General features: G+C 44.0%; 1 protein-coding gene across 5 annotated transcripts in view; it reads left to right on the top strand.

Moving 5' to 3' along the window:
* ARHGAP32 (Rho GTPase activating protein 32) overlaps positions 1-24,725 on the top strand; it is a 209,296-nt gene that overhangs the window by 94,905 nt on the left and 89,666 nt on the right. For 4 of the 5 annotated variants that reach the window (XM_026863752.1, XM_026863750.1, XM_026863749.1 and 1 more), the window contains one exon: positions 16,207-16,293. In XM_026863752.1, coding sequence (XP_026719553.1) covers positions 16,207-16,293 — 87 coding nt within the window. Of the gene's footprint in view, positions 1-7,873; positions 7,895-16,206; positions 16,294-24,725 lie in introns of those variants that run through there. The other variant, XM_026863754.1, reaches the window with a different exon arrangement.

Below are 24,725 nucleotides of genomic sequence, written 5' to 3'. Positions count from 1 at the left end.
ATTGTAGCAGGGGTAAGTAGTGCACAGCCTTTCAGAGATCCTCTATACTTGATATAAGATCCTTTTTGTTTACTGACACAATATAATAATAAAGCTAAAATAAAAACAGCTGGGAGAACACCTTAAGGATGGCACGGAATGCTAATGTGGCAATAAAGAATGTTTCAGATTACAATTTAGCAGGCAGTGTTTTCTTTACAGAATGATCAGATGTAGTTTAAAGGGGGAGTTTATTGCATTTTTCTGTAGGCTGTCTTACATTACAGATTTTCAAGCTCAGGATAATGCAAATTGTCGCTCTCCTTCCAGAGATTAACCTGTGGCCTTGTGGAAGATTTTTTTTTTTTTTTTTTCCACTGAGGAAGTCAGTCTGGTATAAGGAATTAACTGGGAGTGGGGCTGAGGAACATCCCAGTAGCAGTTTCCTACCTCAGCAGAAGTGAATGACTCTTCAGATATATATATTTTTTTAAGCTTCTATTAATTGGAAAAATGAGGAGCCAATAAAAAAAGTGTATTACATTTTATGGTGCTAGATGTGTTCCAAACTCTTGTTAATACTGCCTAGAACACTTCATTTGTTAGGAGGGTAGGTTTAGCAAAGGTTTCTTTTTAAAATGAGATGATTTTATAGTTTATTTCCTTTCCTCTGATCTTTCATGCATCTTTCTTTAAAAACAGTCCTTGGAATAGAAAGTAATATCTATTGATAAAAAGAATGCGTATTGACTCTGAACTTTTGTCTGGACAGTTTTATAAACCTTTAGTACATTTTCTTTTTGATGCAGATATGTATGTGAAATATGGATTTGGATAAATCTTTAATCAGGTGCAGGGACACACAGTATTCATCCTAGGTGCCATGGTGACAGGAACCATAGAAAAATGTACAGTAGATGAGTGAGTTTTACGAGATTGCATAAATTTTTTTTCATTCATAGCCAGTAAATTATTAACCAGACAAAATGAGCATCTGGGCTTTCTAGGAATGACTTTGTCCACATGCCTACCTCTGAAACTCCTGCCACGGGCAGCTTAGGCCTATTCCAGGCTCTCAATGAATGGTGCATTTCCATGCAAAGCATCTAGAAGACCTTTGCAAAATAATTATGAGAATTACCATTGCTCCTGCACTTGGAAATCATAAGTCACTGTAAGCATTTAGGATGTGTTGTAACTTCTCCCTTTGTGCTGGCTCAGCTCTCCTTGTCTTTTGTGTAGGAGAGTTGGACTTAAACCACTTCCTATTTCCTGCCTATCTTTGCTTGTTGCTTTTCATATGGCCCACTAAGCCTTTTATCCCTTGCACCCAGATTTGCATATGTGAATAAAGGCAATCTCTCCGTACTATTTTTTCCCTCTTGTTAGTAGCATCAGGCTGAGTGACACCTTTCCTTTGAGTTTTTGGTTAGTGTGACACACAAAGAGCTGGTGATACGGTACCCGTGTTACTCAAAAATCTGAACTTAAATATTTGCTGTAAGTCAAAGAAACTGAGAGCTTTTTTGTATTCTATTTATGTGCTTGTGTTTGGCTGAGCAGTCAGAGTAGAGTAAGGAGAACTGTTTGGACTAGCTGCTTCCAGAATACTACACTGTTTGCATGGCAGTGCTTCTTGCACGCAGAATTCAGCAGCTGTGAGATTTAAATTAATTATTTGGAATCTGTTTGACTTGTGGCTTTTTTTCATACATTGATTCCTCCCTGTGAGGAGCTGGTTGGTTGTTTTTTATCTTTCACATTTTAAAAGCTAGGAGTTCATAGGGAACAACTCAGTATGCTCTGGAGATCTGGGGGACAAACTCCTAACAGCCTGGTAGGAGTTAAATCTCAAAAGTTTGAAACAGAACAAGTTCAAAATCCTTTGCCTGATCCAGAAACGTTTGCACGATACAATCTAAAAGGCAATTTCTGTAAAGACACTCAAATACGTGCTCAAACCCTTTTACACCAAAACCAAATCAACCCCCTCTGCTCGGGGCCTGGTTTGTTATACCTGGCGGTATCTGTGCCAGGAATTACTGCAATGTTTGTAACTATATTTTGTCAGCAGTGTAATACGGATGGGAATCTGTACCTTAGGCATTTAACCTATCCTTGCAATCGCTTTTATTAAGGAAATGTTTCCTTTATGCGATACTGTTTTACAGAAAATGAATTTAAAAGAGATAACTTGCGTACCTCAAGATTGTTTTAATTTCCTTTTGCCTGCCCAGCACTTACAGCTTTCTTTCCCTTCCTTGCGAGCCCTGACGTCTGTGCAGCAAGCCACAGGGGGGCTGTGGGCAGCGCGCTGCTCAGCGCTTTCCTCCAGTGAGCTTGGCTGGGTGCGCTTGGCTGGGGTGTCAGTGAAAATACTGAGGCTGTGGAGCAAGACACCACACATCCTCCGGTGCCTGTCCAAGTGGAATGCTCTGTTTTCTCCAAACAACAAAACAATCATTTAATCAACAACATGCCATAATAGAGGCTCTGTATTTACTGAAACCAGATGCATTCATGTCTCCGAGGCTGGGCTTACCCGACAAGCTTTCTTTGGAATAACTGTGGCATTGATTTCCATCGTAGGTGTGCTAGCAAAACTTGTCCTTTTCCTTTGTGTTTTATCCCATGCTATGTCTCTTGGTGGTCAGAAGGAATAGATGGAGTCAGTAAGAGATTCTGTTCATTTATCCTCTGGTTCTTAATCCGCACAGCACGTGTCTGTGCAGCAGGGTACGTGGATGTTTACTCCTGGGCTTCAGGGCTGCTGCAGCCCTGGAGCCTGGTTAGCATGGTCTTAGGCACGGCCTAATAAGCTCTCTTGAGGGTGAGTTTGCAGAAGGAACATGATTGCCTGTATCCATCCCTACTCCAAGATACGCTCTGGCACTGATTCCCCAACTGTGGTCACAGTTACTGAACTCGGGGACTTTCCGTGTTGTCACCATGTGTAACTCATTACCCTGGTGTAGGTCTGGCAAGGTACAGGCACTCTGTGTCCATGGCAAACATTTGTTTGAGAGCCACTGCTTAGTGTCGTGTTTTGTCGTTGTCTTCTGAAACCCCAGGGACTGGAAGTAGTTTCCCCCATGAGAAAAGAAGAAAATGAGGTCATCATGGAAGCGAAAGACCACGCAGGAAAGAAATCTGTGAAGCAAATCTGGTAGTAGTTCTGTATTTCTCCCACGTCTTCCCAAATTTCATTACAAGTGAGATAGATAGATTCTGCTTCATACGAAGGAGCCAAAAAATCCAGATTTCACCCAACTAAGGTGAAAAGCAGTTTTCAGGCTAGTGGCTTTAATCTAAAAAAATCTCACGCTAATGGTGTTTTGCATCTAATTTATCCTATGGCCATTATTTCTGAGGCCTGGCGTGCATGGAGTGAGGAAGTTTCTTAACGGTCATACAGAGCTTTAAAGACAAAAGACAAACCCACTGAATTCCAACCAGAAAACCCACAGGTGGCAAGTTCAGCTTACGGAGCGTTCCAGGACGTTAGGTCCTCTTTGCCAATCATCAAGTGCCCGAGGCACTGCTCTGCATGCAGCCACGTGGAGGGGGTGTTAGTTAGTTTGTTTTTAATAACATCAGATATTTTAACTTCAGGAAAACATTCTGTTTTCAGACCCTAAGAAGTTGGTTTTGCCTAATGGAGTCCCTAATGGCTGCATCTAAGAAGTTTTTATGAATATTTCATTGGTTATGAGGATTGACCTTCTTACGCATTTAGAGGAAATAAAAGGGTGAGACCACATGAGAAAACATTTGCAACTTAATACAGGAAGATCTGGGAAAAGTATTTGTGATACAACTCTCTGAGATTTTATGCCTCAACAAGCTTAGACATCAAATATACTTGGCTTAAGAATTAAAACAAACAAACTGCAGCAGCATATACATAAGCTGCCTGGGTTGGCAGCTCAACCTGGAATCAGGGATTGAAAGTGAGATCTTTCCAAGTCGTGCATTTCTGACTGAAGTAAGAGTCAAATTCTGTCAAGTTTACTCCTAATTTCATCTTCAGAGAGGCACAAACTAGACCCCACTGTGCTTCATGTCTGAGAGCAGTGTTACGATAGCAGTCTAGCGTGGCACGGGGAGGATCCACCTCTCCAAACCAGCCCATGAGATTGGAAAGGGTATAGAAGTCACGAGGAATTGCCTTCCATTTCCTCTTGTGGTGTGCAACAGAAATGTGGCACTGGACAAGTGTTTTGCCCCGTTTCACATTTATTTTGCATTGCTGGCATAGCTGATTTAATATTCTTTAACATGCCTTATCTTTTAGCATTTGTCTAACTGACCACCTTTAATACTCAGAGTGGAGCTGTCCTGCACCAGTCTCTGTAGTAAACTTAAAAACCTCAGGTCAGAAGCTGCTGTATTTGCTGTGGAGTCTTTCCTGGCATGTAGTTCCATGAGCACCCCATCCCCAGGGCTGCACCTATACAAATTCTTCCTACAAGGGAATGCTTCTGGACCTGTGTGTACACAAGTACCTGGTGAGCAACACGTCATAACCCAAGGTGGTATTCATCACCAAGAAAACAAAATCATCCTCATCTAGACTAATGTAATGGAAAACAGCACCCATCAAACTGATGCTGATTGCTTTAGTCAGTGCTAAGAGCTGCTGTTGAATTTCAGTCTGAAGCTGGCTACCACTTGCACATACCTGCCCTCTGTTTTCCTCTCGGCTGGCTCTTGGGGCTGTTTCTTTGCTTTGCCTGAGCAAGGGCAGTTGAAGACCTGCCAGGGGCAAAAACCTGTGAGCAGCAATGGGAACAGCCTTTGTCCAGCATTACATTCTGGCATTAGCCTCTGAATCACATGCCAGATCCAGGAGTCGTTAAATCTTAGGAGATAACCCCCTCTTTTGTCATCTTAAAGTGATGCCACTTGCCCTGTGAGAGAGCTCAGGTGAGTGTGTATTTAAATAAAGTTGTAGCAGCTCATCTCACCACAGGAGCTCTGATTTTCACATTAAACATGGCCAGGGACATCGGGGCCAAGCAAAGCTTCTATAAGTACACTGGTGATAAAAGGAAGTCTAGGGAAAATGTGGGCCCTCTCTGGAAGGAAACAGGAGACCTGGTTACCTGGGGTATGGAGAAGGCTGAGGTAGCCAACAACACTTTTGTCTGTATCCACTGGCAAGGGCTGCAGCCGCACAGAAGGCAAAGGCAGGGACTGGGAGAATGAAGAACAGGCAACTGTGGGAGAATATCAGGTTCAAGATCATCGAAGGAACCTGAAGGTACACAAATCCATGGGACCTGATGAGATGCACTCATGGTTCCTGAGGGAACTGGCAGATGAAGTGGCTAAGCAACTGTCTGTTGTATTTGAGAAGTCATGGCAGTCCCGTGAAGTTCCTGCTGACTGGAAAAGGGGAAACATAGCCCCCATTTTGAAAAAGGGAAAAAAAGACCTGGGGAACTACGGACCAGCCAGTCTCCCCTCTGTACATGGCCAGATCATGGAGCGGATCCTCCTGGAAACTACGCTGGGGCATATGGAATATAAGGTGATTGGTGATAGCCAGCATGGCTTCACCATGTGCCTAAGGGCAAAATGTGCCTGACTAATTTGGTGGCCTTCTACGATGAGAGTTGGTGGTTAAGGGAAGGGCAACCGAAGTCATCCACCTGGACTTGTGCAAAGAATTTGACACTGTCCTGCATGACATCCTTGTGTCTAAACTGGAGAGACATGGGTTTGCCGGATGCACCACGGGTGGGTAAGGAATTGGCTGGATGGTCTCACTCAGAGAGCCGTGGTCAATGGTGTGATGTCCCAGTGTAGAGCGGTGACGAGTGGAGTCCCCAGGGGTCGGGGCCAGCGCTGTTAACCCTTTGTTGGGGCCATGGACAGTGGGATTGAGGAACCCTCAGCAAGTCCCCACCGACACTGAGCTGTGGGAAGGATCCATCCAGAGGGACCTGGACAGGCCGGAGGGGGGACTGTGCAAACCTCGTGGAGTTCAACAAGGGCAAGGTCCTGCCCAGGGGTCGGGGCGATCCCCAGCACAGACACAGGCTGGGTGAGGAGGGGCTGGAGAGCAGCCCCAAGGAGAAGGACTTGGGGGGGTTCCAGTGTGGAAAACTGACTCTGAGGCAGCAACGTGCAGTCGCAGCCCAGAAAGGCCCCGTGTGCTGGGCTGCACCCAGAGCAGGGTGGGCACAGGGCGAGGGGGGGGATTGTCCCCCTCTGCTCCGCTCTGTGAGACCCCCCTGCAGGGCTGGGTCCATCTCCGGGAGCACCAACAGCAGAAGGACACGGACCTGCTCGAGTGGGGCCAGAGGAGGCCACGAGGATGCTGGGGGGCTGGAGCCCCCCCTGTGAGGACAGGCTGAGAAAGTTGGGGGGTTCAGCTGGAGAAGAGAAGGCTCCGGGGAGACCTTAGAGCGGCCCCCCAGGGCTGAAAGGGGCTGCAGGAAAGGGGGGAGGGACTCTGGATCAGGGGGTGTGGGGATAGGACAAGGGGTGACAGTTTTAAACTGACAGAGGGGAGATTCAGATGAGATATTGGGAAGAAATTCTTCCCTGTGAGGCCCTGGCACAGGTTGCCCAGAGCAGCTGTGGCTGCCCCCTCCCTGGCAGGGTTCAAGGCCAGGTTGGACGGGGCTTTGAGCAACCTGGGCTGGTGGAAGGTGGCCCTGCCTGGGGCAGGGGGTTGAAACTGAGTGATCTTTAAGGTCTCTTCCAACCCAAACCATCCTGTGATGCTGTGATTCGATGTTCTAGCAGCCTGGGTGCCCAGCATACTCTTCACCGTCTTTAAAGTTGTCTTCTGCAATAGTTTAGATTTGCGAAGGAACTCAAGGAGTGTCACAGCTGTTGGAGCCTCTCTCAGAAGTATCGAGATGCACAGCGTGCGTGCATGACCTCATTGGAAGCTTATATTAAAAACAAAATAACAAAATAACCCAACGGAGACCAGGTCTTGTGTGTCTATGGCACATATGGAACTATTATTGCATCCGGTGTGATTAAAGCACCTCAAGGATCCTTCTGTGGAGTTAGCATCTGCCCTTTTCTTTAGCTGTGTGTATTTATAAATGACGGTAGGATTTATTAGTGTTGAAGGTGAAGCTCAGCTGAAGGCGTGCTGACTGCTGAATAATCATGCTTCCATAGGAAAAAATTCTCTCTTGTGATTTGCAAGCTTAAAATAATTCTGAAAGTAACTACAGGTAAAACACACATCCCACAACCTTTTAAATTTACTTAGTGCTTGTACTTGCATAAAATGCTGCTTCTGAGCACACCTGTGATTTGATGTGAATTTGTGTCTGCTAGGAAGAGAATTTAAGCCAGCATTTAATTTCACTTCCATTGCTAGTATCCTCCTTGCGTGTTCCCGTGATGTTTTCTGTCGTGCTCTGCTCAGTACATGGGGGAAGACAGGGAACCTTCATGGGAACATTTTACCTTTTCTCTGCGGAAGTGCATTTTGAATTTCATTCCAGCCTCCAAATACAAAGTTAAACTGTGCAGTGAAACTCGGCGCCAAACTTAGTGGCCCAAATTAATCTGTGTGATGCTTCCACACGGTTGTATCATACACACTCTACAGAACTGACGTGAGAATTCAGCCGCCCTGGGAGAGCTTTGCCTGTGTGTCCTTCACCCTGGCTGATGGCAGTCGAGTGCAGCAGGCCTGCGGGGTTTCATCGATCCTCTGGGGATAATGGAGGATACGCTGTGCTCTGGGCAGCTCAGATGTGCAGCGAGTGATTTTTGTCACACTGTGGTTACCTTGGAGTAGTAATCTGTGTGGCCTTATAGATGCATTTTCTTTTTTGTCTTGTTGAGCTCTGTCTGATTTTTTTTTGCTGCTCTCAGGTACCGCTTTTGAGCTTTCAAAGGGATGATTTCAAATAGCAGTGAAGAAACGGAGTTTCAGGTACAAAGATATTCTTTAAACATGTCTGTCTTGTCTTTACTTTCATTGTTACTTCAGGATATTTATGCTTGGATAAAGAAGCCACTCTCAGAAATGTTCTTTTTCTGCGCTGAAGCCACAGTTCAGTATGAAAAGGAGAAAACAGGAGAAGATGGGGAACCGTGTGGGAGTATAATTAGTACATTTAGCAAGATAAATCTGGAGAGAGGAAAACTAGGCCAGATAAATACATTTATAGTGTCAGAGTAATTAGTTAGAAAATATTTCCCTGCTTGAAAAGATTTGCCAGCCTGAAATTTCAAATACAATAAAATGATATTTTCAAATATATCAAAAAACAGTCTTGAAAGGTGCCCCATTACAAGACTAACAGATGTAAGTAATGGACTCAGCCAAATGAAGATGAAGTGGTGTTTGAATCACCAGGATGATTTAGGAGATACTGGAAGTATTGTCTATTAGGGACTGGAGCTGAGAGAGGTAATAAAAGGTTTTTCTTATAAGGAGTCTGCATCTCTGAGTTTGATCAGTGTTAAGGCTTTTAATTTCTTCAGGATTTGTCCCAAGGATATTTGGGCCCTAGAAGCTTTTTTTAAAATAAAACATAGCAATATTTCACAGGAAAATTAGCCTCATATTTCTTGCTCTTGGCCATCAGACATACTTTTCACCCAATACATACATTCCAAAGTGATGCATAAAGGTGGCATTTGTCCTGTGGTTTTTCCCTCATCTGATTTGCGAAATTGCACAAACATCATAAATTAACGAGAGTTCAGACATCAAGGAGACATTAAAAGTGCGGTGGTTTAGAAAGAAAGAAAGAAAAAAAAGTCTGTTCCTAATACTGTCAGAAAAAATTATCAGATGTAATAGTGGTTTGGAAACTTAATGAGCTTTTGCTATGGCTGAGTGTGAGCAGCAGCAATTTGAGTTGCCATGTGTCTGGCTGCTTTCGCCAGGGAGTTAACCTTAAATTCCATCTCGGAAAAACGTAAAAAGATTACCAGGTTTCCTTGGAACAATGACACATCCTCTGCCAGGAAAAGCATCAGCCTTTCCACTGACTTCAAACTCCTGGCGAAAGACACTTCTTGAGCATTCTTGACATCTCTTCTCTCCTGGAGATTTCTACAGATGTGCGCTGTGTTTGGGATGAAACCTGTCGAGGTTTATGCTCCCCCGCGAGGCTGATTCTCTGCCATCTGCCCTGTCGCACCCTTCCGCGCTGGGGAGCTCCAGACTCCCGTGACCTCTTGGTCCTGCCCGGACTCCTGTAACGAATACAGGCGGACAGGTTGTGGTGCCAAGTGAAAGGAGTGGGCCTGCTAATGAGGCTTTATAGCAAACTTCTAGAATTTTAACATTTTGAAGCACTGCAGTTTCTCTTAATCTGTAGAGAGCAGCTGTATTCATTTTACCTATTTAATTACTTTGGTCACGAAATGCATTTTTCACATGAGAATATGCCTTTGATTTACGTTCTGTGCGGGTGGTGGCAATGTGCCCGCTGCTTCAGGGCAGGTTTGGTGGCGATAAGGCAGGTACCGCACCTCCCGCGTGCGGATCAGAGCGCACCGGCGGCAGGACCCTGTGTCCAGGGGGGCCTCAGCGGGTGCACCTGCAGCTCGGGGTCAAGGACAGGCGTGTTTCTGTCAGCATCTTGGTATGAGATGCCAGAACTGTATCTGACAGCTCAGGCTTGGTAATGCATGTGTGTGATTGTGCTTACATTTCGCTGGAAAAGCCAGTAATTGCTCCCAGCGGCTTAATATTGTGTCAATTATATATGAATAGTGTCACTAGAACTTTTTGCAGGAGCCCGTCACCAGCGTGCACACGCAGTAATGTGTAAGCTATAGACTTTCTACTGGCTCCCAGTCAGGGCCTTGTTTTCAGAGGAGTTTAGACAAGAACTGGGAAATGCAGTGCGGAATATTGAAATCAACTCCAGGAGGTCAGAAGAGTTATTCCCCAGGCTCTGCCGCGCTCTGCAGCGGTCTGCCGGGGCTGTCCCAGGTCAGCGTAGGCTCCACGCCTCTGACCTGAGGTGGTTTCGTGGTGGAATTAAAGCAGAGGTAATGCCAGCAGGTTTGGAGTTTGGGAGGAATGATTCTGCTCCATCTATTTAGAAACAGATAGGGAGAAGATTTGAAAGGAGGAGGAATCAAACGTATTTTCCTGGACTACCATTTTCATTCTCTAATTATCATCTAATTATTTAATGCCTTCCACATTAAATTCTAACCTTAACTCTAATTCCATTGGGGAGGAGGATTTGGTTTGTGGGTGGGTTGGTTTTTTAATTTCTTTTATCTTCTGTTTTGTTCTTTTCTGTTTGTGGTTTTGTGGCGTGTTGGTTGTTTTGTTTTTTTTTTTAAATTTCTAAATATTTTTTAGTTGCAGGTAAGATTTTAAGCTTTAAATAACAACACAGTGCACAGTTCTGTCTCTGGGAGCAAGCCAAGTTCACAGTGTAGTTATCAAACACAGGACAGCTTTGCCAAAGCCCTCGTAACCTTTTCTTTAAGTATGTGTTGTTCTGGACGCCAGCTCTCTGCCAGCAGCTCCGTGTGACTCCCTTGCTGAGATACGTGTGCGAGTGAGATCAATGTGTTCAGGCCTTTATGAAGCAGAAGTTGAAATAAATAAGCTTCATGGATTAATCAAATCTACGCTTCCTAAGCTTTTCACAAATTATCCTTTCATCGGGAGAGCTGAACGATGGAGTTAACATCACTCGGCAAACAAGGAAATGAAAGCCAAAACTATCAAAATGAGCTTGCTCTGACATGTGGGGGTCAGAGGCACAGCGAGGAGAAGCAGACACAGCCCCACTGACCTCGCAAAGCGGAGTCAGCTCTTACCTGGTAAGGATTTGGCACTTGAATTTAGCAGCCAACAATCCTAGTCTTGGCAACAGATTTATGTAGTGCTTTTCCTTGAAATGATTTTTTTAAAGTTTTTGTAGCTTGTAAGAGGAGCACGCAAGAACATGACTCTGGTTTACAGCAAAAAAAAAAAACGATTGCATGAGTCTCAAAAGTTGTATTTCAATTATTTTTTTCTGCCTGTGGTGACGCTGACAAGCGAAACATGCTCGTGAAACAGCGTCACTTAAAAGCTGCTTCTGCTAATGAAAGTCCTCTCGACACTCACTAGCCCTCGCTTTCGGATCTCTGTGCGGGGAACGTGGCAGGTCCCGTGTGCCTTCCAGACAGGTTCACAGTAGCCTTGAAACCCTGGAGCTCCAGACAAACAAATGAGTCTGCAACGCCTGCTGCTTTGCTCCAAGCGCAGATCTACTAGAGTTTGAGTTGAGGATTATTCTTGGAGGGAGAGCAGAAGGGAGCTTCCAAAGCCACTTTGAAGAGGAGAGATGAGAGTGTGTGTTCTGCTCTTGTTAACCCCTGTTCTGGAAGATAAATGCACACGCACAGAATTGTACCCTGCAAAGCTTGTGAATAAGGCTTCTGAATGTGCCGTGTCAGAACTGACGTGCTCTTCCAGTTTACTTTGTTGGTGTTTATCTCCACAAGAGGAATAACTAATAACTTATCCTCTGCAGGAGACTCCTGTAATCACTCTTTATCTGCTGGCGTGCTAGAGGTGTGCTCCTTTTGCTCAGACATTGGGAAGACCACATGAGCTAGAAGCGTTTTTAAAGCTAGTCCTGCCTGTGTATCTGATAATAAAGTCTTGGCGAGCAAGCACTGCTCTTTGTGGCAATATTGTCTATGAGCAAGATATGTGACTTAATTTTGTCTTTCAAGATACAGAGGTGAAACTGTTACTGTAGATCCTGTGAGATCCTGACAGCTGCTCTGGCTAGCCTCCTGCTCTTGGAAGGCTTTGCTGCTATTTGGTTTGTTATACTTACCCATCGTTTGGCAGATCTTTGTATTAGGAGCTACAGCTCTTACCAGTGAGCTGCATAAAGCGGCATAAAATGAGTTTTCTGGTAGAGGAAAAATTGCCTGCCTGCTCCAGGATTTGATACACTCATCAGGAAGGCACAGTGGAGACTCACAGACTCTCTCTAGCAGAGTAAAGACAATACCTCTTGAATTTTAAATGATACTTTGACCTGATGTTCACAGAGCTCTGTTACTTATACCACTGTTAGCGTGATGTGTTCATGGAACCATCTTTAAGGCTTTCTTTGTGTGTCACAAAATGCTACTGCTGAAACGTGCAGGATACCATAAACTTAATTTATGAAGGCAGTCATGTCTACTTCTGCTAGCTGAGCATGCATATGCCAAAAATAAATGAACCTAACAGAACCTAATGCATCATAATTGTTTATCAAGTTCAGGAAGTTCGACAGCCATTTTGAATCTGAAAAATGAACATTTCAGACTATCTATCAAGCCCTATATATAAGGTACACTGCTTAACGCCTTCATCAGTTACCATAAATGCTGTTGTCAGATAATTTCAGCTATCTCGGGTGATACACACTGAAACTGTTACAGGGGTATCCTGGAGGCCCTGGTGACTTTGGTCTGTCCTTTGAGAAGATGAAAATCCATTTCCCAATTTGGAGTCAACCAAATTCTGCCCGTGAGTCATGTTCAGAGTCCACTGAGGTCAAGAGAGGCCTTTGCATTGTGGTCCCTGGATTTGAAATCAGGCCCAGGTGCTCCTGTACTTTCTAGGATGTTTTGTTCATAAGGGATGCTGCAGGAGGAAAGGCTCTTAAACATCATGACATCCACGATTTTTGGAAGAGCATTAATGCATGTCTGTTTAACAGAGCAAAACAAAAATGATGCCACATGGGGAACAGGGAACATAAGCGAATTTTCATCTTCCAGGGTGTTTTGCTGCAAAGACAGTTACATTACAGGGTAAAACCAGTAGATTTTCCTGTGTAAACAATTCTACTCTCTCTGTCTCAGGAGGCACGAGGCTGGCTGCAGGAAGAGGGGCAGTTGTTTGGTTAGCTTTTGCAGATTGTCCTGGTTCAGCTAGAATAGGGTTAAGTTTCCCCAGCAGAGAGGGGGAAGGGATCTCCAGGCGGGTTATTCATACCATGCTGAGGTCAAGTCTGGCGGGGCAGCACGGGAAGCTTTTTCCTTTGTGGCTTTGGTAGCGGGGAGCACGCGAGCGAGCTGTCTGTAACCATTGAGGTATTTGTATATCTTTTGTCTTGTTTACTGTTATTACTATTTATTGTTTTTATCATTACTACTGTTGTTGTTCAGATTGCTTATTACACTGTTGTATTAAATTTCTTCTTATTTTAACCCGGGGTTTGTGCCCTACTTGTGTCTGAGGGTTGGGGAGGGACAACGGCTACGTGGTCTCCGGTCCCGGCAGGGCCTAAACCACCACACAAATGTACTCTGAAATAAGACAGTTGCATATAGGTAGGGCAGTAGAGTGGATCACTTCTCACTACAATGAGTTTTTGTCTAAATGGGGACATTCAGAAGCACTGAAGTGGAAACTAACTATGTGGGTGTAAAGTCCATGACTATAAATCAGTAGGGTGATGCTCAGGTAGGAATGCTCTACCCAGTGAAATGTTTGCTGTGTCCTGCACACATGGACCTCACGCCTACAGATGATTCACTTGGTATTTCTGGACAGTTCATGTATAGACTTGGCTTGACTTAAGTCCAAACTGGTGTAAATTACTCTATGTGTAAGAGGAAGGGTGAAGCCATTCAACTGTTGTCTTAACTGGAACTGCACCTTTTTCTGCCCAGCGTTGGTTGCAGAGAGTAAAGGATGGAAACTTTTCTCCTTGAGTAGGAAACCCACGTTTAATTGAACTGGAGATCCTTGTTTACCTGACAAAAGTGGAAAATACCTCCAGCCATGTATTAGCTTTCCTTTACTTCATGCTTTGCTATTTTGTTTTTCCTTGGATGTTAAGTTAGTTTCAACACTTTGTAGCACTTTAAATACAAAATGTAATAGCAAAGAATGATGATAAAGTGTGTGGAGAATATGCAATACAGAAATAAATAATGCTTGTATTTAATCACATTAATGGCAGCAGGCTACACCTTCTTACATTGAAAAGTCACTCTTAGAAATCTTTAAAATTGCCTGTTTCTGGAATGCGATTTTTTTAAAAAGTAGAATTGGGCTAACGGTGTGAAAGATCCTCAATGGCATTTAGAAAGATTTATCTCTGGGACAGTATTACACACCAACCTTACGAGGATGTGAGCGTGTGTAAAAAAAAAATTAAAAAAAAAAAAAAAAAAATTTTTAATGGGAAACTTTACAGAAGAAAGTTCACTTTGAAGGGAGAATTTATAGGTGAACAAGAGGCTGTCCGGAAGCCGAGAAGGCAAGAGTGTGCGGGGAAAATGGTACAGGAGCAGCTGCAACAGTGGCTGAGGGAGACATTTCGTGGGTTTTCTAGAGAGGTGATTTATGATGGAGTAAAGGCAGTATCCAGATGGAAGTGGCGCTGAGTGGATTTCATCTTCAAGAACTCGCTCAGTGTTTTAAGACTTTCTGTGTCCTAGTTACGTGAAGAGCAGCCTCAACAGGAGGCTTTAGATGTCCCCAGTTAGGTACAATTTTGTTTTTTAAAGTGTTCTACACGGTTAGGCAACAGTGAAGACCAACAGTGCAGACTTGATTTCTGATACAAATCCTCTGATGGGAAAGGATTTTTGCTCCCCAGAAAGGACTGCCACAAAGCAGGAGAAAGTTTTATTTGCATAACCAGCAAGAGAGAGAGCAGTGAGCACTTGCACGTGTTCTCCCTCTTCCTCTAAATACATTTAATGCTGTAAAAATATACTAAATTATGAAAATCCAAATACCTTCTTCGGTCCAGAAATCTTTTTCACAATCTGCAATCCGGTATACAACATTCAGAAAAGAAATTAGTATTCAGGAAGTTCTGTCTGGTGAAGGAAGAGTGCTGAATGTGTGTGCTCTGCAACTTCCTTACAACGAGGAGAAAGAAAATGGCAAAATCCAAAGTTAAATTCAGTTCGGGTATCAGTGGTCGTTTATATGTAAGTGAATTTTGCCTTACATCTCCCTGTTTCTCAGGAGCTATGTGTCTCTAGTTACGTGATTTGCTTTTTTTTTTGTTTACGTTCATGAAAATACAACAAATTGTGAATATTTTTTTTCTCCTCACTCATGTTTGTTTCTGTTTTCATTTGTTGTTGGGTTTTTTTGGTCTTAGCTAATTATGTTTTTTTTTACAGACTTAATTTTTTATGTACACGTTTTCCAAGAGAAAAAGTGTTGTTCCAACAGATCTTTGTGTAAAAAGTCCTGGACTCTTTTGCAGCGCTGTCTGTTTTTAAGCTGACATCATTTTTGCTTAAGAAAGCAAGTGAATAACTCTCCTGGCAAGTACAGCAGTGCTCTCGCTGTACAATTTAACGTCCATCACGTAAGGAGTGAAGATAGTGGTGGGTCTGTGTGTGCGGAGAAGTTGAGATGCCTCATCCTGTTCCGTGCACCTTTAAGGGAGCGTTTCATGGTTTTCTCTTCCTGGGGCTCCGCACTAAATAATAATCCCTCTTTCTTTTGTAAAACAGGTTTTTGGAAGACGTTTCAGGTTTTTTATTTGCTTTGCAAACAGTCTTAATTGCTTATGATCAGTTTGTAACTTCTGTTTTCAGAGGTGATTGTCAAATGTAAGCCACTTTAAGTATAGGATATCAAGACTAGTGGGAGTAGCAGGACCAGTAGTAGGACTAGTCCTGCTGCTACACGTACAGGAATGACGTGGTTAAATCTCTCCTCACTGCTCTGAAAAAAGGCACATCCTGATGTGGTATTTCATGGCTGTGTGTGTGATGAATGGTGCCATAAGGCGCTCTGTTGACGTAAATCTCTTGACAACACTGAAATTAGGAGATATGTTTTATTATCTAATGTCTGCCTGAACATATAATGTAAAAAAATGAATAAAATTGGGGGAGAATCAGTTATCTGATATATGAATATTTATAGAGATATTTTCAGTGAACAATTTTGCAGACTTCTAAGCTAGAGGCTTAATCTCGGGCTCGAACAGTTTGCCTTCCTATGATTGTTTTATTTTTGAACCGCATTTTTATTTTTAAACTGTCAGGTGAGATGCCAAAATCCAATGGCATTCGAGGGTCTGTGTAAGCCATGAACGCTGAATATTTTCGATCTGACAGCTCCAGCCAGACAAGTGCTTCCCTGATTCCCTGATACTCAGCATGTCTTGGAGCAAGTTGATGTGAATGTTGTGCTTCGTGCATTATTACATGCCTGGTTTATCCCTGCTCACTGACCTGGTCTTTCTCTTTCCCTCTTTTCTCCACCCCTTCCCTGCTCCCTTGGTGTAGCTTTCGCTCCCAGAGGAACAGAATGAAGTAACAAGAAACGGCTGTGAATCCAAGGAACTGGTCTACCTTGTACAGATCTCCTGTCAGGTAAATGCCATGTTTTCTCCCCCCACCCCGTTCTGCGGACCGTGTTGCATTGTGTTTGGCAACACAGCCCCGTGCTATTTTGATATGACACTTTTCTGCGGCGTGTGTGGTTTTTTTCCACTTCTTCACTAGCTCAGTCCTCAAAAGGATGCTGTCTGTGGTACTGCGACCAGCTGATTTTAAGAAAAGAGAGAGCATCGAGGGGGAGAAAAAGGAGTCTCTTAAGCAAATAATCCTCGCTACACTTTGTGCAGCACAAGGATTAGCCTGGAGGCACAAGTGTGTGTGCGCTCGGGCTGCGTGTGCGTCCGCCGCGTGTCAGCGGGGGAGTGCACGGCGACACACGGACACACCAGATACACAGAGGGGGAAGCGTGTGAGGGAAAACGCTGGCCAGTGTTGTTGCTGATCAAGGCGCGCTGCTGGCAGCCGGGAGATGGGGATTCTTGATCTGTTCCCAGTTACGTCTCCAGACATCTGGTATGAAATTCTTTCCCTGCCTCTGCTACTGTGGTATCAAAATGCGTTGGGCAGATAAATCTGTCTCTTTGTACCACGGATTCCCTGTCTGCTAATACGGGATAGTGCCTTTGTAAAATGCAACGTAATAAGTTATCTCATTTTAATATGTTGAATGAAATTGTTGTTTGTGGGAGACGTTGCACTGACAAAGTCACTCGAGAGTGAATGCCTGAATTTGGTCATTTTTCTAGTCTTAGCGTAGCAATTCTTTTCATGATTCATGTCGAGCATCCATCTTACCAATTTATGCTGAACATAAATGAGAATCACTGTGGTGTCTGTCTCTTTTTATAGGTCTTTCTGTGCTTCTACTGACATTTCTCATGCACTAAAAAGAAGCGTATGGAATACCAGTGTTGCCTACACTTGAATTATGTGGGGTGGGGAAGGATTTGCTGTCGGTCTGTACCAGCAGAGTGGCATTAGTAGAGACAGAAACATGGATTTGTAGTGAACTTGCTCTCTGCACTAACCCTGTGTGCACGCTGGTGTAGGGCGATGTGAGAGCGCTGAGGAGCAAAGCATCCTGCTGTGTTTTGAAGGTGGAGCTTGGCACAAGCTGAGCTACAGCCCTGCGTGTGATAGAAACACACAGCGTAATTCCTCCCTGTTGTCAGCTTTTACAGTGCAAGTACACAATACGCATCTAGATATGTATATATAAATATTGCTCTTGGGAAAGGGAAGAGAGGCTGAAAGTGAACATCTCTCAAAATTACCAGTGTTTGGGCATTTTGCTAGTACTGTTCTAACCCAACGGTAGCCGGTTTCATATGAAATAATCACTTTTCAGAAAAGCAATACAAGCTAACAAGCAGCATGGCAAAATTTAACGGTGGCCATGTGTCTGTCTACCAGCCAAGAGCAGGACAGTGACCCAGAGTGAGATTTTTCAGGGGACTTAAGGAAATTGGAATTTCAATACATTTTCGAGACCTCACATATGTGTTTATAATGCTTAATGCAGAGATAAACCTTGTATTCTTTCCTGACTAGTTCAGGTGACAATATTTGATAGTTTTTCTCAAACTCTGAAGCATAGAACTTCTGATCTTCCTCCCTCCCTTACTGACATCACTAAAGGTTAACAGGACACCCTCAGGTATAATTGTGTCCTTAAACCCTCCAGAATATATTAGAGCAGGAGCCAGCCCCAGGAGCAGCAAACAGGCAGGCTGTAGCGTGGAGGGCATCGGTGCTGCGCCAATGGGGGTGAGCCCGGCTGTCCGGCAGCTTGTCTGACACTTCTGTCAGACTCTGGGCTGCTTTGCAGGGGTGTTTCTGAGAATACAGTGCAGGGATTTGATCTGTGTGGGGATAAAGTAGTGAATTCTGCGCCTTGGCTAAGGAACATGCTACTTTTTCAGCGAGACTTAACTGAGAGGCTGTCTAGTAGATCCAGAGACTCTGAACCATGCCCAGCTGCTGAGAAGTTCTCTTACCTTCTTTGTCAGTGTTTTACTAAAATGAAAACACTGGCACTTGACCTCATCACTTTAAAGGATGGGCATAGAACCAGTCACCACCTCCTTTTCTTTTAATTTTGTTTCTTTTAAAGTTAGTCCTTCTAGCTAGCTAGAATTTCTCCCTGCCCAGAGTCAGTGATTCAGCTCTCGCACGTTAGTCTGTGTCCCCGTCTTAGGTACTCACAAAGCTGAGAAACTTGTGGCATCTGGATTCAATGAACAGAAAGACATGGAAGGAGCTGCACAGCTGAGCATCATTTCTACCACGGAGATACTTCACCCCTGACATCTCATGGCCTCTCCTAATGTCCAGGGAAAGATTCCATTCTGTCACGCGTTGGATACCAGCAGTGTCTGGATGGATTTGGCTCCACATTCGAATTGAATGGGAGGTGTGAAATAGCTCATGGAATGATAGTGCAGTGGGGAGAGATTTTGGCAGGATGCATCTGTATGGGACCCAAAATATTGAAGGAGGGAGGAGGAAAAAAAAAAAAGCTATAAAACCAATTTCACTTTGCTCGCCTTTTGGTTACACTGCTAGCATTGGTGTTCAGCCTACAGCAGCAGCTTGCAAAAACCTCCTTGATTTCTCAGATGGACACAGAGAAAACGAATTCTGTTAATTAAGGCTAAACCCATATAAATTTAAAAGCTTTAAGATATTTGTGATTTGTCGCAAAAGCATGGGGAAGCGCAAGGGCATTTGGCCACCCTGGCAATTTTTGACTACAGACCTTCGAGAAATAAGCAAAAGAGCTTTGGGGTTGAATGCATTGTACTGCCCGGTTTGGACTGTGCAGATACAATCTGTGTGTTGTGTGGCCTGTGGGAAGACATTTATTTTGTCATTTCACTCTGCAGCAGACAACAAACCAAAGCTTTTGAACATCAGACTTTTAAAACATCCAGCTCAGCCTTAGCTGTTTGGCAGACTGCACTTCAGCATTTACACTAAGGAAATTCTATCCCACTCTTTGCCATATGTAAGTATAATTTTAGTGGTGTAAAGGGAATTATTGTTTGATGCCCATTTTGCAAAACGTTCCCAGATAAGGTTTGAAAAAAAAATTTGGGGGGAGTTGTATTTGTGGCACATTTCTGCTGCAAGTCAGCTTGTGAAATACGAGCCTTGTGTGAGGTTCAGAGGGGTTTTTTAAGTCTCTGTTCAGCTTTTCTTCTACTTAGAGACCTCAAAAAATTAATCCAGTTTGTTAGCTCTTAAGTAGAAGTGGGAATATATAGAGAGCTGTTCCAAGTGTTTCTGAAGAGTGGAAAGATAGGATTCTTCTTCTGATTTCTTTGAACAAATCTAAAAATGAAAACTAGCAAATGGCAAAGATAGGGTTTTAAATCTTATTGAAATGAGCTGTTGATAGGGGGATTTGGTTTTGTTTTGTTTTTTAGAGAAATGTAAGTGGATTTTCCTTTTTTCCAAGTAAGATTGTACTGTTTAACTTTCACTTATTTCTAGAAGATTGCTTTTAGGAGAACGTCTACAGTTACTGCTGTTGAAAGATTGCTATTATTAAATGTAAACAAAATCCCTTTCTATGATAAGAGGAGGGATGGGTAGATGAATGAATGAAAGGGAAGACGACTTTTTTAAAAACAATCTACAAATGCTTGAAATCTGAGGGAAGATTTTTTTGGGAAAAGGCATCATGTTTTGAGTTTGCACTTTCCCAGAGTGCAGACAGTATGCCATGTGCATTTTTGATAGGGAGGAAAATGTCTCTAAAGAATGTTAGAGACTGTTTTTTTTTGTGTAGGAAACAGCAAAGGATAAAATCCTGGAAGGGGTGGTGTGAGGACTGTACCTGTGAACCTTCAGAACTCTGTAGACAGTAGTTGCAAGCCCTAACAATAACTGTGGTCAGTAAAGGACCAGAGGGAATGTCTGAGCCCATTATGAGTTTGTGCTGTACCTGTAGGCTGTGAAGGTCCATCGACAATGTTTGCAATCCTTGCTGAGTTCCGCAGGGATAAGCAAGGAATTTATGAGGTCTGCAACACATTTAAAAGGGGTTACTGTGTGTGCTGAGAATAAATCAACGAAAGTAAGACCCTGCAAAAAGGTTGGAATGGCTAATCCATCCAGCATGTTTTGTCAAGTTGTAAAGCAGGCTGAAAATACGCCTTTCAAATGGTTTTGGATTTGTTTGTGTGACATTACAGCAGCATCTACTTGCATACGTATTTAAATATGACAATATAAGAATGGCTGGTCTAAGCTTCTCTTGAAAAATGAAAGAAAAAGCACACAGTATTAATTACAAGGGGAGATTTGCAGTATTTCAATACTTCAAACATCATTTTCTGGTGAAATTTTGAATGTCAAGAAGAGAACAAGAGACTGGTTGAGAAAACGTACAAGTTCTAAGGGAGACCTTAAACTCTACCCATCTCTTGGGGGTTTTATTGTTCGTTTTCACTATCACAGGTAGATTGTTGAAACAGAAATGTCAGGCACTAGAAATTAGAAATGTCAGACTATGCAAGCATGAGTGATGTTTAAAAAAATCTTAGGACTAGATCTTGTGATATCCTTAAACACAGACTGCCTGTTGTGATCTCAGACCCGAGCCACACTACCTTCTCTGTTTCCTGCTTTTCATGGGATGATGCCAGTGTCCTGCAGAGGAAGCCTCTTTCTGCTTCAGTTTGGGGAGATTTCTAAGGCTGTTCTCAAAGCAGGAAGCTCTTGTGGTCCAAGCATGGGTTTTCTCCATTTTTCCGCTCTCATTCGCAGACCTCACGCTGGCAGTGAGTTGAGCCACGCGGCTTTGTTGTACAGGATGCCCCGTGCTCTGCCCCGTTCCTGTTTTTTGTTCAGGGCAGCCCTTGCTGTCTGTGCTCTGTTTGTTTTGATGGATAGAATAAGGTCTCTGATGTACTAGATGAAGGCATTTGTGCGACTGTGTGCCACTTGTATCTCCCAGCTCTGCCTTGCAGGAGATTCAAGCTTGGTATCTTCCGTCTGAAGAACAGTATTTGCAAAACTCTGAAGGCAACTCCATCCAGCGTTCCAGGGCTGGAAGCGTGGTCACCATAATAGGCGCTTCAAGGACAGTGGTGAGAATGCCAGGAAAAAATGGGATCCGAGTAGGAAGATCAGACAGGACTCCCCATCCCGGGTGGTTTGCGGGGAGAGGGGAGCGGAATATATTTTCACAGAAGCAAACGTCTTACTCAGACTACTAATGTCTAAAGTATGGTTTGCTGGTTCTGTCTGCCTGCGACAGTCCATACTGAAAACCACAAATTGCTTGCAGTAGAATTTTTGAGTCAAACACTAGAAACCCTTTTGGGTGATTGTTTTTTATCTTAAAGACTTGTCTTTAATATAGTAATAGTTTCGACTTGTGTGATTGAAGCTCAAACACCTAGAGACAGTTACTGAGGAAGTGCTACTGCATTCCTCCTGGGAAAAGCAACAATTCTTTAAACATATGACTCTTAAGGGCTAAATTGTAACACACATATAGTTGTGTGTGTTTGTATGCATATCAAAAAAAAAAAAGAGAGAGAAAAGCTGGTTGTGTCTTTATTACTGGGATATATTTATGTGGAGCATCCAAGCTGGGATCCTACCCAATACATACAAAATCTGGTTTTGGAGTATGTGTTAACCTGCTTCTCCTTTCTTAATATAGAATTTTCTGCCTTCCTTGTTTAAAGAAGATTTTGCTAAACAAAAGCCATTACTGGGTACTTTTACTGACTGCTGAATTCAGGTGAAGTTTCACACGATACCTGTTGCAGTATGGCTGCAGTCTCCTGCCCCTGCCCCTCTTCCACCAGAGGTCTAGTGTCCATGTAGCTGCTGGATGAGTCCTACCACAGATAAAAACCCAGTCCACGGCGTGGATGGTGGAATACTTCAGTGGTGGTGCAGTTGACCTGAAGCAGGTGTAAAATGAGCATGCACTGAGCTCTGATACCTGCCGTAGACAAACTGCCTGTAGGCACCCTTCATCTGTCCTGAAGCTCTGTCGGCTCAGAAGGGCTCAGGAAAGTTACTCTGGTTTAAAATGCATTAAAACCTAGGTCGCCGTCGTGGCCTTCCCCCACTAGCTTGTTTTCTGTGCTGCTTTTCTGACACTTGCTACCACTTACCTGAAGATGACTCCAACAAAACACCTAGAGAAATGTGACTTTCACCAGCGAATTGGCCCATGAGAGTTGGGTACCTCACATGCTTGCAAAGGTTTGAAAATCCCTGTTTGATACCGGGTATTTATTTGTAAGCCCTCCAGAACTTTTTAAAACCTGACCATAAGCCTTTATGGGTTGAATATTTTCAGCCTGTCCTTCCAGATGTTCACTGATGTTGAAACCTGTGTCCTAAGCATGTCTCGGGAGAGAAGGGCTGGTTTACGTTAGTCAAAAGAAATCAGCTAAAAATCCTTGTTTCTACAGTGTTAATCCATCACTTGATGTTCTGTGCTTGACTGGTTGATGGTTGGTCATACACTACATGCCTTCTGCTCTCAACAGCGATAAAAAAAAAAATGAAGTGACAGTAGTAATGTGGATTAATAAAGAATGTATGAAGCTGGCAAGCAGCCTGAAAAGCACTGTTGGGCTGTGTTCAAAGCTCCGGTGATGCCAGAGAGCTGCCAAGGTGTAGTGTCTTTGAAAAACTTGGGTCTGTTCCAGGCTTCTTGAAAGTAAACTAGCATCTGTAGGGAAGAGAGAGAAGGTACTGACTTGCATTCAGAGCCTTTAAGAACTGCATAATTAACATCTATTACTCTGTAGCTGTTATGATAATGCTAAAGGATAAATTCATTCGTTAATTGAGACAGTAACCATTAAGGACAAGGATATGACTGACTGTTTTTTGGAGTTTTGCCGCAGAACACTGATTTGGGTAGGGCAACACTCACATCAGTGAGGATTAACACTGTGGTGGGCTATGTCCTTTCCCTCTTTTAACAGCACATCGCACCGTACCTCTGTTCATCATGGGATTTCTGTGTAGCTCTGTGACCATTAATTCACATGAGCAGTTTAGACAATGGAAGTAGCAGGTTTGAGGTAAAGAGGATTTTTGTCCTGTTGCCTTTAATGCCTTTTGTTCTGAAGCGTGCAGTTGGCAGGACGTCTGCCCTGGGATCTAGGAGGTGCACCCAGAGTTGCGCCATTTGCTTGCTTTGGCCATTTGCAGTATATTTGTGTTCCTTGGGACTGTGGAATGGAAATGCAGAAGTTAGTTGTTGTCTCCTGTGCTGCCCAGGAGGGTGTGATGAATCCAGGAGCAGTGTCGCACTCACTGCAGTGGCATCTGTGGGTCACTGGGGCTCTGGGGTTTCGTTTTCCTGACTTGTCCTTCGCTTCATTCCCAGCCACTGAGCAGAATCAGTACTCTTGTGTGTAACTGATAACATCAGATGAAAAATCTCTTAAAATTCCGTATTTAATTTCTGAATTAATGGTGCACTCTGTTTTTTTTTTTCTTTATTTAAATACATAGTGTGAAGGAAACAGGGTCAGCATGGTTCTTTCTTGTTCTTGACTCTGGTTGCTTGAGATGTAATAACAGGGTTCTAGCTGTGCATGGATTTTGAACTGAATGATTTATTTTGACGCTGCAGAGTCAAAATACTGTCATGGAACTGTTTGTGCTAATGCACATTCCTTCAGCAGGTACAAACTCAGGTGCAATTCAAGCTGTCCCATCAGTATACCCAAGACAGAGGCTTGTTGGGCTCCGTGTTAGTGGCTTCAACTTTAAACTCTAGTGGATAAATGGTCTGATAAATTTATTTGAGAGTGGTTTTTACTGGGGAGAGTATCTGAAAATGATTGAAATGGGTTGGGTGCACCCTCAGCAAGTCCCCACCGACACCGAGCTGTGTGGGGCGGGAACATGCTGAGGGAAGGATCCATCCAGAGGGAACTGGACAGGCTGGAGGTGGGGACTGGGCAAACCTCGTGGAGTTCAACAAGGCCAAGGGCAAGGTCCTGCCCGTGGGTTGGGGCAATCCCCAGCACAGACTGGATGAGGAGACCCAAGGAGAAGGACTTGGGGGGGTTGGCGGGTGGAAAACTGACTCTGAGGCAGCAACGTGCAGTCGCAGCCCAGAAAGGCCCCGTGTGCTGGGCTGAACCCAGAGCAGGGTGGGCAGCAGGGCGAGGGGGGGATTCTCCCCCTCTGCTCCGCTCTGTGAGACCCCCCTGCAGGGCTGGGTCCAGCTCTGGGGACACCAACAGCAGAAGGACACGGACCTGCTCGAGCGGGGCCAGAGGAGGCCACGAGGATGCTGGGGGGGCTGGAGCCCCCCTGTGAGGACAGGCTGAGAGAGTTGGGTTCAGCTGGAGAAGAGAAGGCTCCGGGGAGAACTTAGAGCGGCCCCCCAGGGCTGAAAGGGGCTGCAGGAAAGGGGGGAGGGACTCTGGATCAGGGGGTGTGGGGATAGGACAAGGGGTGATGGTTTT

The sequence above is a fragment of the Athene cunicularia genome, assembly GCF_003259725.1.
Source record: "Athene cunicularia isolate RWA chromosome 24 unlocalized genomic scaffold, athCun1 chr24_part1, whole genome shotgun sequence".
Taxonomy (NCBI): domain Eukaryota; kingdom Metazoa; phylum Chordata; class Aves; order Strigiformes; family Strigidae; genus Athene; species Athene cunicularia.
This window is presented reverse-complemented; position numbering and strand designations above follow the sequence as displayed.